Raw genomic sequence first — 10,225 nt, forward strand, 5'->3', positions numbered from 1 at the left:
CTGCTGATGCAGCCACAGGCATGGGCAGCAGGTGAACCCCCCTTCAGGGAGGCTAGCCCACAGCCCCGCCCCTTCTGCTTGAGGCCCCACCCCAGCCCTGAGCCCCCCCTCCCCCCTGGCTGGAGGATCCCGAGCCGCCCCAGCCCCTGGCTGCCAGCTGGAGCAGAGCCCCCTGCAGCTTCCAGGAGAGGGGGAGCGAAGGCGGGGCATGGGCGGGGCCATGGCCTGGGTTACGGGAGGCTTAGCATCTCCTGGTCTTCGACTGTCACTCCACTCCCTGTTTTTTCATTAGTTGTCCCTAGGATTTAGTTGGTTCCTGGGTCCAGTGGTCCCTCCCGCTAGGCTGGGGGAGGGGCCTTCAGAAGTAGGCGGGCAAGCCCGCCCACCTCCCAGTTAACCAATATCTCCTGGTCTTCGATACCATGGCCACTGTCCATGGGATCTAGTCTAGTGGTTTGCAGAGCGTCTCTCGTCTCGTCCTAGCCCTGGGTCTCCGAGCGACCAGGTGAACACAGAACCCCGGCAGGCAGGAGGTAGGGCCGGGATGGGGAAGTGCTGACAGCCCCGTCCCCAGTGTTCCCCGCCCGGCCAGAAGCGGGTCTGCTGCACCTACCGATCCACTCCACAGTGGGCGGGGGGCTCCCGGTGGCAATGCAGTGGAACTCAGCCGGCTGGCCTGGCTGGACCGTCAGCTGTGCTGGCTCGATGGTGGCCGTGGGCAGGACGGCGGTGGCAGCTGCGGCAAGATGGATGGCGGGTTAATTACTTTGTACTGGCAGGAAACCTCCAGAGCCCTGTGGCAGGGGCTGCAGGGGGCTCCAGTCTCCTAGACCTGCTGCCTACTCAGGGCGCTTCAGGACTGTATGGGCCCCAGGCCTGGCCTACCTGTGGCCTCCCAGCTCCCATCTACAGTAACACCGGCCCCAGAAAACAGAGCAGAGGCCATGTCCCGACCGGGCAGCCCCTGTTCTGCCCTGGAACACAGTGTATGGTCCATAATGGACCACAGCCAAGTGGGCAGTTTAGAGCAGGCCCTAGGTTGCTCTAACCAGCACCCAGGGCCAGGACTGAGAATTAGGGACCCAGAACTGACTCCCTGAGAGTCTCCCTCAAGTGCTGAGTACAGCTGAGAGCCTGGGTCTTGGCACCTGCAATGACTCGGCTGGGATCCCCCAGTTTGTGACCAAATTGCTGCCCCTGGGGCCAGCGTGGGGAGCAGCTTGTGGGATGTTAAGGAAACAATCCTGAAGCCCCCCATGCAGGCAAAGGACAAGGCAGGAGGGGTCTCTCCCTGGAGCCCAATGCAGGTGGGCCCAGGACAGCGAACCCTGACTGGTGTATCACTCCCCTGCGCCGTGCAGTGCTGTGCCACGGGCCAGTTTTCAGAGAGACGAGGGGCCAGGAAGCCTGACATCAGGCAGGTTCCAGAGCCCCAAACACTCAACCCGCTCCGACTCCTGCCCCTGCTGGCATTTGTGCCATCTCCAGCCCAGCGCCACTCACAGGAGAAGAGGCCACTCAGGGACCTGCCCACTGTGACACACAGAAGCCCAGTCCACATCACTGACCTCTGTTGTCTAACCCCGCCTCCAGCCCTGAGTACTGAGGACAGAGGAACTGGGCTGCCCCAGGTGTGGTATCCTCAGGGCCGGATTAACCTTTTGTGGGCCCTGGCCCCACGCTCCACCCCGAGACCCCACCCCCTGCTCTGACCCAAGGTCCCCACTCAGCCTCTTCCCCTGGAGGCCCCACCCGCCACTCGCACAGGGGGGATGGGGCGGAGAGGCACAAAGAGCAGCAACGCCACCCTGCCATGCTGCGGGGGAGAGCGAGCGAGTGGGAACCCACGGCACAGCGCTGGGCGTGCAGCATCAGGCCAACTTACAGGGTCTGTGGCCTTCCATGACTTCGATGGGTCCATAAAACATCTGAGTCTTAGGAGGGGCTGCAAACAAATCACAGTTTTCAGTTTCAACCCACGTGAAAACTGAGTACTGCCTGTGCCCCTCCATGCGGGGACCTGCCGGAGCACGGCAGCACCCAGCGCTGGGCCTGTTCTCAGCTCACAAAACGCTGCAGGGCAGCCGGAGGGCACCAGCCAGCAAGTCAAGTTTCTGTGCCCAGGGAGGAGCCCTGGGACAGCTGACAGAAGAGGCTGCTCTGTGCCGGGTGGGGGCAGCTGGACCCTGAGTCCATGTGCCGCTGAGAGAGAAGCCGGAGGACTCGATACCAGCATGCCAACCACGTGGCCACAAGAAAGGAAAACGGCCCAGCACCATTTCCCCTTTCTTGGAAAGCAAAGAGCGATGTCGCTGTGTCCGTGAGGGCAGTGGGAACACGGTCACTTCCTCCCGAGAGTCCGCAGAAGGAAAGCTCCAGAGACAGCAAGAAAGAGAAGTGTAAAAAAAAAATTCATTCCATCCCTGCCCCCAACACACTCTACGAAACAGGCTGCTTCTTCTTCCGCAGGGCCCTGGATGGAGAAAAACTGAGGCAGTGTTTCTCTACCCCTACCCTTGCCATGCCCGAGCACCTCCCAAATGTGGATGAATTTAGCTCCTCTGGGATGTAAGGAAGGATCATTTTCCTGATTTTCCCAAAAAGGGAAACTGAGGCACAAAGCTTCCATGACTTGCACAGGGTCACACGCACCCTGTGGCAGAGTCAGGAAAAGAATGCAGATCTGCTGAATCCCAGCCAGGTGCCCTAGCTACAAACCATCTTTCCTTGCAGTTCAGCCCTCCTGCAGTGATACTAAAGGGGCAGGGTCCGAAATCAGATTGAACACATAGACAAGCCCACGCTTCCGACCCTGTGTTGCTTGGCCCAGACAGCACACGGTAGGAATTTTACACCTAGCTTCTCTTGCCCCGTATTTCTCTTATCTTGACAAAGAAACTGGCTTTTTCGATTTCCGGTTCCCATGCAGCAGCGGCAAAGAGTCAGTGCTTAAACCCAAACCGGAGCAGCTTCCCTTCGACCCCCCCCCCCAGCACTGTTTGATTAGGGTTCCACTTTGCTTTCCCAGCACCCTAAGCTGGCTCTAATCCCTGACACTGCTCCCATCAGATTCTGCGGGGGCGGCAGTTCCTGCTGAATGGCACCGCTCCGAATTAATCCACTAGCACGAGAGTTTGAGGAGGAAATCGGAGGAAGGGGCATTAGCCTAAGTCAGGTGCAACTTTTCAATGGTCATGTCCCCCCATGGAGATCTCCCCTCCGCCCAGAAGGAAGCCGCCTTTGTAAAGGCCAATGGCGGGCACCCGGCCGGTGGGGAACGTCCCCATTAAAAACCCACCCAGCGAGGGCAGCGCCAGCACATCCTGCCGACCATGGAACCAGAGGAGGACGGAAAGGGGACTGACCATGGGCACCGCTCATGCCAGGGAAAGTGCCCTGGGGGTGGGCGCCACAGAGCAACGTGAGCACCCCCAGGGCAGAGTGGGGAGCCTGGCTAGCGGAAGGTCACATCGGGGGGCACTGTCCTGGGCAGAGGGTGGCCTCAGGATTGCAGGGGTGGCTCCTGGGAACTGGTGAGCACTGGGCGCCAGCAGCCAGGCTCTCCCTAACTGCCTCCCTCTGACTAACCCAGGCCAGGCTCTCCCCGAGGGCGCAATGGGGTGTGCAGGGGGAGCTCAGGGCTGCCCGCACCTTGCACGTGCAGTGTGGCCGTGCCCTCAGCCATGTCCAGCATGTTGGAGCCGGTGCAGACATAGATGCCGGCGTCCTCGGGCTGCACGTTGCGGATGGTGAGGATGCCGTTGAAGTCCATGGCGCGGCGTGGCAGCTTGCCGTGGTTCTGGCGTGTCCAGACCAGTGTGTAGGCCGGAGACTGCGGGAGCAGAGGGGACACGGCTGTGAGGAGGGCGTGAGCCCACCCTCCCCCGCCCTAGGGAGCCGGCTCTAGGTGGGCTCCTCGGGGGGGCAACGTGGGGTCGATCCCCACCTAGCCAATAAACCTGCTCCCCTCCCTACACCCCCGCCAGGGCTAGGACCACTGCAGGGGATGGCAGGAGTGGCACCCAGATACCACGGTGATGGGCACGTCACTGAAGACAGGCAGAGGCAGGGAAGGCTGCGTCCCCTGGGCTGCGCTCGGCAGCATCAGGAGGGTGGCTCCCTGCCTGGCTGCTCAGGGACTATCAGACCCCAGGCCCAGGTTAGCAAGTCACTCTGCTCCCTCCTGGGACGGAGCAGCTGGGAGGCCCCAATGGGAGGGGCAAAGCACAGGGCGAGCAGGTGTCAGCTCCTCCCGCCGTGGGGAACCCGGGCTCTGTCCTGCTGGCACCACCTGGGAATCGCGCCCTGGTCAGACTCTAAGCTGGGGTGAACGGGCCTTGTTTCCCTGACTTCCCTGGGCGTGTGGGCTCCAGTGGATGTGCCATACCAGCTGCCCGTTATCCCAAATGTGGGCACAGCGCTTTGGCTGTGTTACCACCCGGCAGCTGTCAGCCGTCTGCGCTGCCCTCAGAGCCCGCGTCTGCGCCGTGCCCGCCCTCGGCTTCACCCCACGTTAAACAATGACAAGCGCCATGCGGATCAAGCAGTCACAGGACCGCCAGCCGCTCGCTCGGCTCCCATCGACTTTCCAGCACAAGCTTTCTGGGGCACAGGCTCTTTGCTAGATGTGCAGCGCCTGGCACAACCGGCCCGACCCCTGGCCAGGGCCTCGCGGCGCCACTCCAGGCGGCGCTCAGGTTCCTTGCCTGGGCCTGTGCCGTGTCTGGAGCAGCAGTTCTCGTTCCCCCACCCCCAGCCCATCTCGCTGCCCCCGCAGCCCCGGGCAGCTGCCCTGCCCTCACCTTGCTCTTGGCCGTACAGATGAAGGTGACGTCAGCTCCAGGCTTCACACTCTGGACCCTCTTCTCCTCCACGGTGACCGTGATGGGTTTGCTGGGGGCCTCTGCACCGACAGGGAGACATAAGACTCCTGCCCGGCACACCCTGCAGGCCATGGACAGCAGGACGGCAGCTCCAGGGCCCAGCCACCAGGGGCTAATGGTGCCTTGGGGCCAGGGCCAGGCAAGGGAAGGAGGGCAATAGGGAGCAGAGCTTGGGGTGGGAGGGTTGAGTTCAGGTTTTCTTGTTGGCTCTTCCTCTCTGAGGCCTCCTCATCCCAACCTAGGCCCTGCCCTCCTCCTGGGCCCTGCTCGCCCCCTGGCCCCCATGCAGATCCTGCCCAGCCTCAGGAAGACCTGCCCATTCCCCTAAACCCAGGCAGACCCTGCCCATCCCCCGGACTCCAGGCCCTGGGCTCCGGGCCCTGCCCACCCCTGGGCCTTGCTCATAGGTGCCCATCTTGCTGCCCAGGCCTGAGGGGCTGGTGGTGGATGGGGTATGAGGCTCTGACCTCGACCCTGCCCTGGCTGCCTGGGCGGAGCAGTGCCACTCGCTCTGCCTCTGTCCCACCACCGCTGAGGGCATGGCCACCATGACAACGGCTCTGCCAGGGAAGGAGGGTGTCAGCTCCCAGCTGGGGCCCCGCAGAGTGCACAGGCCCACCTGGTCTCAGCAGTGTCCTCCCACCCCCCCACCCGGAGGCCGAGCCCGGAGCCTCTCACCCGTGACAACGACCTCCGCCCGGCTGGCATTGCTGTGCTGCAGGCTGCGGCAGGTACAGACGTACACACCAGCCTCGGAGGGCTGGATGCTGGGGAAGTGGAGCTCTTCACCTGAGGCCGGGACAAAGGAGGTGTGAGACCCACACATGGCCCACCACAGGCTGAGCGTGTGGACAGAGGGGCCCTCTGGCAGCCAGGGAGAACATCCCCGGCCTGAGGAGCTTGCAGGGAAACCCTATCTCTGCCACCCCACTGCTTATAGCCACTGGGCACAGCTCCCCAGCTGTGGCCCCAGCACCCCAGCTAGGCAGAGCTGGCCTGGGGCCGCGTCTGGCTGGAGAGCTCTGAAGAACAGCCGAGATGCTCAGGCTGGTGATTCGGGAGGTGGCACATGCGCCCGAGTCAGTGTAGACCCCCACATGGTGCTAGGTCATTCCATGGGGGGCGCTCTCCCCTGCGGCTGTGCAGCTGGAGGAGCATCGATCCGAGCTCCTGACCTGCTCAGGCCTCAAGGAGCTGCATTTGCACCAGATTGGGGTGTCCTGATCTAACCCCTCCTGGACTCCCTGTTGTCTCCTCGCCTTTGGGCAGGCTGAACGACAGAATGGCTGGCCCCAACTAAGTGTGTCCCTGAGTCTGTGGGACCTAGGGCTGGACCCCTGTCCTGCCCCCGTTTCCCTACTGATTCAAACCTTCCCCCATTGGTCTGGGCGTCTGCCAACACCAGTACTAATCATGGTAAACCCGCCGTCAAACCCGCTCCCCACAGTGAGCCTGCAGACTTGCATCTGAAGAAGTGAGGTTCTTACCCACGAAAGCTTATGCTCCCAATACTTCTGTTAGTCTTAAAGGTGCCACAGGACCCTCTGTTGCTTTTTACAGATTCAGACTAACACGGCTACCCCTCTGATACTTATAACTTAGGTCGACATAGCTACAGTGCTCGGGGGGGTGTGTGTGTGAAAATCCACACCTCTGAGCGTTGTACTATGCCAGCTCAACCCTGGTAGACACAGCTAGGTTGACAGACGAATGCCTCTGTCAGCCGTCGCTCAGGGAGTTCCCAAAGCGACGGACAAACCCTTCCAGCTATATGACGGAGCTACGCAGGCACAGCCAGTCACCACAGCTAGGCCGCCATAGCCTCCGCAGTGCAGACACGGCCTCAGTGGAGGGGAAGTGCCTGGTTCCTAACGTTCGTTGTTCTCTCCACACCAGGCCACACGGTTACCTTGCCGTCTGCTCTGGGCAGTGCTGGGCACGGGGCGCCCATCCTCCCGCGACCAGGAGTAGTAGTAGGGCGGGCTGCCGCTGGCCTGGCAGCGCAGCGTCACTTCACCACCCTGTGAGACCGTGGTCTTTGGCGGGTGGACTCGTACCACGAAAGGGGCTCGGTCTGTGGGGAGAGGAGAGAGGGAGCCAGTCATTCTGGGGAATTCTGGGGAGATGCATCAGACTCATAGGGATGGGATCAGCAATGGTGCTGCGGCCGCTGCCCCCCCACATGGGAACTCTCTTGGTGTGAGAGCAAAGGGACCCTCCGAGGCTGTGGAGCGAGGGGCCGTATCCACCCGCGCCCTGCTCTGCACCCACCAACGGGGCCCCCCAGGGCTGTGGGGTGAGGGGTCGTATCCACGCGCGCCCTGAGGGTCTCATCCCTCTCCCAGCTCCCGGCTGGATCCCATCTCTCTGCTGACCCCTTGTGATGAAGTGGGACTGTTCTTAATGTTTCCTCTGAATACTGTGTGGGTGCCTCAGTTTCCCCTATGCATTTCTTAAGTCTCTAGGTGGTGGGATAAAGGCCAGTGTGCATAAATCACTGACACTCTGTCTCCCTGGCAACAAATGGCCAGGGCCCTTCCCCCCTGCAAGGAAATAGCTAAAGGTGAACAAAGAGATCAGGTGACCTCCTGGCCCAGGGAAAGAGACAAAAAGTCCAGAGAAGGAGGGGCTGGAGGGGGTTTTGAGTTTGGAGCTAGCTGGGGACTGGAAGAGAGGGCAGGTGGGGGTCTGCCTCGCTGGGCCCCAGAATGGACCCGGCGGAGGGGTCCCGTTCGCTGGACCTAAAAGCTCTGTTTTAGACCGTGTTTCTGTCGTCTAATAAACCTCTGTTTTACTGACTGGCTGAGAGTCACGTCTGACTGCGAAGTGAGGGTGCGTGCAGGACCCTCTGGCTTCCCCAGGACCCCGCCTGGGCGGACTCGCTGTGGGAAGCGCACGGAGAGGCATATGCTGAATGCTCCCAGAAGAGACCCAGGAGGTGAAGCCGTGTGAGCTTCTTGCCCTGAAGACGGTCTGCTCCGAGGGAGAGGAGGCTCCCCAAAGTCCTGACTGGCTTTGCGGGGAGCAGTTCCCGAGCATCGCCCGGGGACTCCGTGACACCCCTGCTGGCGGGGCAGAGGCAGGGATGAGGGGCTGGATGCTAGGGATTCTGGCCCGTGGTCTGGGAGCTGTATCAGCATCAAGCAGTTGCCTGCTCCCCTTGCAGCCACCTGAGCCCAGAGTCACAGCCCTCCGGTGCTCCAAGTGCCCTGTATTCACACTCCCCACATCACCGCAATGTGCCTTGGGAGGAATCATTAAAGTTCCCCCCCCCAGGTTAATGTCCTTGGGGAGTGTATGCAGGAAGCACTAGGAAGAGTTCACCCAACAACCCGGCGGGGTAACCCTGCTTCTCAGACACAGGACAGGTGCCTCTGGCCTGTCCTGGGGCCGCGCCTTGGCAGCGATGGGGGTAGGAACAAAACAATCTGCAAACAGCAGCATGGAGCCTCTTTCCCCATGGGACTCTCCATCCCGGCCTCACCGCTGGGGGGAACTTTCTCCAGGGTGACCCTCAGCAGAGAGCATTTCAAAATGGGTCTGGACTGTGACAGTGAGCGGCAAAACCACCCCAAGCCACCTCTCTCTCACCTGCAGGGCACAGGAACCAGCCCTCTGCCTGCAGGGGAGAGCCGGACCTGAGAACTGCGCCAGCCATACTGCTGGGAGCCTGGCGCAGGTTTGACCTCCAGCCAAGCCTCGCTCGCTCAGTTGTAGCTGATAGAAAGGGGTTTATATTTATGTTTCTTGGACCCATTTCTGACTGATGCCTTACACTAGTACTCACTTCAAATCCACCAGGCTGTAGTTAAATAAACTGGTTTGATTTTTAATCTAACCCAATGCAGCATTGTGTTTAAACTGAGCTGCTGGTAACTCCAGTGAACATAGCAAATTGCTGGCTACTGAGCCTGGACAGGGGCAAGGGACCTTCACCATCTCAGGCTACTAGCCCTTGTCCTTCTGCTGGCCCAAAGACCAGGGCAGTGGGGACCCTGCCGCCAATGCCTGGCCCTGCACTTACCCACAGGTACACACTTCTGCCCCCGCACGCTGGGGTTCCCCACATAGCCTGGCGCACATCTGTGGGGAGCAGGAGAGACAGGTGAAGGGGGCACTGGTCTCCCCGGGGGGGTATGTTTGTGGGGGGGGGGGGGGGGGGGTTGCACACAAAGCCTAGGGTTGCCAACTTTCTATTGGCACAAAACCAAATACCCTAGCCCCTCCCTTCCCTGAGGTCCCGCCCCATCCCACCCCTTCCCCGAGGCCCCACCCTCTGCTCATTACATTCCCCCTCCCTCAGTGGCTCGCTCTCCCCCACCCTCACTCACTTTCACTGGGCTGGGGGTTGGGGTGCGGGTGGGGGTGAGGGCTCTGGCTGGGGTTGCAGTCTTTGGGGTGGGGCTGGGGATAAGGGGTTTGGGGTGCAAAAGGGAGCTCCAGGCTGGGGCTGAGGGATTCAGAATGTGGGAGGGAGCTGTGGGTTGAGGCAGGAGGTTGGGGTGTGGGGGGGTCTGGGTTCTGGGCTGGGGGTGTGGGTTCTGGGGTGGGGCCGGGGATGAGGGTTTTGGGGTGCAGGAAGGGGCTCCGGGTTTGGGGGGCTCAGGGCTGGGGTGCAGGAAGGGGCACGGGCTCTGGACTGGGGGTGCAGGCTCTGGAGTGGGGCTGTGGATGAGGGGTTAGGGGTGCAGGAGGGGGCTCTGGGTTTGAGGAGGGGCTCAGGGCTGGGGGTTGGGGCTCGGGGTTGGGGCTTACCTCGGGCAGTTCCCAGTCAGCGGTGCAGTGAGGCTAAGGCAGGCTGCCTGCCGCTCCTGGCTCCATGCTACGCCCTGGAAGTGGCCAGCGGGTCTGGCTCCTCAGTGGGGGTGCTCGGGGCGGGGGCAGCGCACGGAGCCCCGTGCTGCCCCTCCCCCCGGAGCCGTACCTGCTGGCCACTTCTGGAAGCAGCGCAGTGCCCCAGGACAGGTAGGGACTAGCCTGCCTTAGGCTGCAGCACCGCCGACCAGACTTTTAACAGTGTCGAAAACCGGACGCCAGGTCACCCTAACAAAGCCTTGTGTCTGCTGTGCCTCGGAGCTGCAGGTTGGGACTGAGGAGTGCGGGGAAGCAGTTATTGCCCCAGTGTGCACAGCCCGCCCCCAGGGTCCAGGCGCAATGCGGCCAGGCTCCATGGGCTGAGCCCCGACCCAGGGCAGCTGGGAGCTCAGGGGACAACAGAGTTGCCACCTTTCTAATGGCTGGAAACCAAATCCCAGAAGCCCTGCCCCACCTCTTCCTTTGAGGTCCTGCCCCCTACTCTGCCTCTTCCCCCAATGCCCCGCCCCTCCTCCACCTCCTCCTCC

At 61.9% G+C, this 10,225-nt stretch overlaps 1 protein-coding gene across 1 annotated transcript; it reads right to left on the reverse strand.

Moving 5' to 3' along the window:
• Window positions 1-613: 613 nt before the first annotated feature.
• Window positions 614-8,966, reverse strand: LOC113409153 (basement membrane-specific heparan sulfate proteoglycan core protein-like; the record flags this gene model as incomplete). Its single annotated transcript, XM_026662768.1, has 7 exons — window positions 614-736; window positions 1,886-1,945; window positions 3,652-3,832; window positions 4,803-4,903; window positions 5,562-5,672; window positions 6,793-6,957; window positions 8,908-8,966. Coding segments are annotated over 7 exons (800 nt in total), but the record flags the coding sequence as incomplete, so codon positions are not given.
• Window positions 8,967-10,225: the final 1,259 nt, after the last annotated feature.

This window comes from Terrapene carolina, unplaced genomic scaffold, assembly GCF_002925995.2.
Source record: "Terrapene carolina triunguis isolate 2854851 unplaced genomic scaffold, T_m_triunguis-2.0 Scaffold30201, whole genome shotgun sequence".
Lineage (NCBI taxonomy): Eukaryota > Metazoa > Chordata > Testudines > Emydidae > Terrapene > Terrapene triunguis.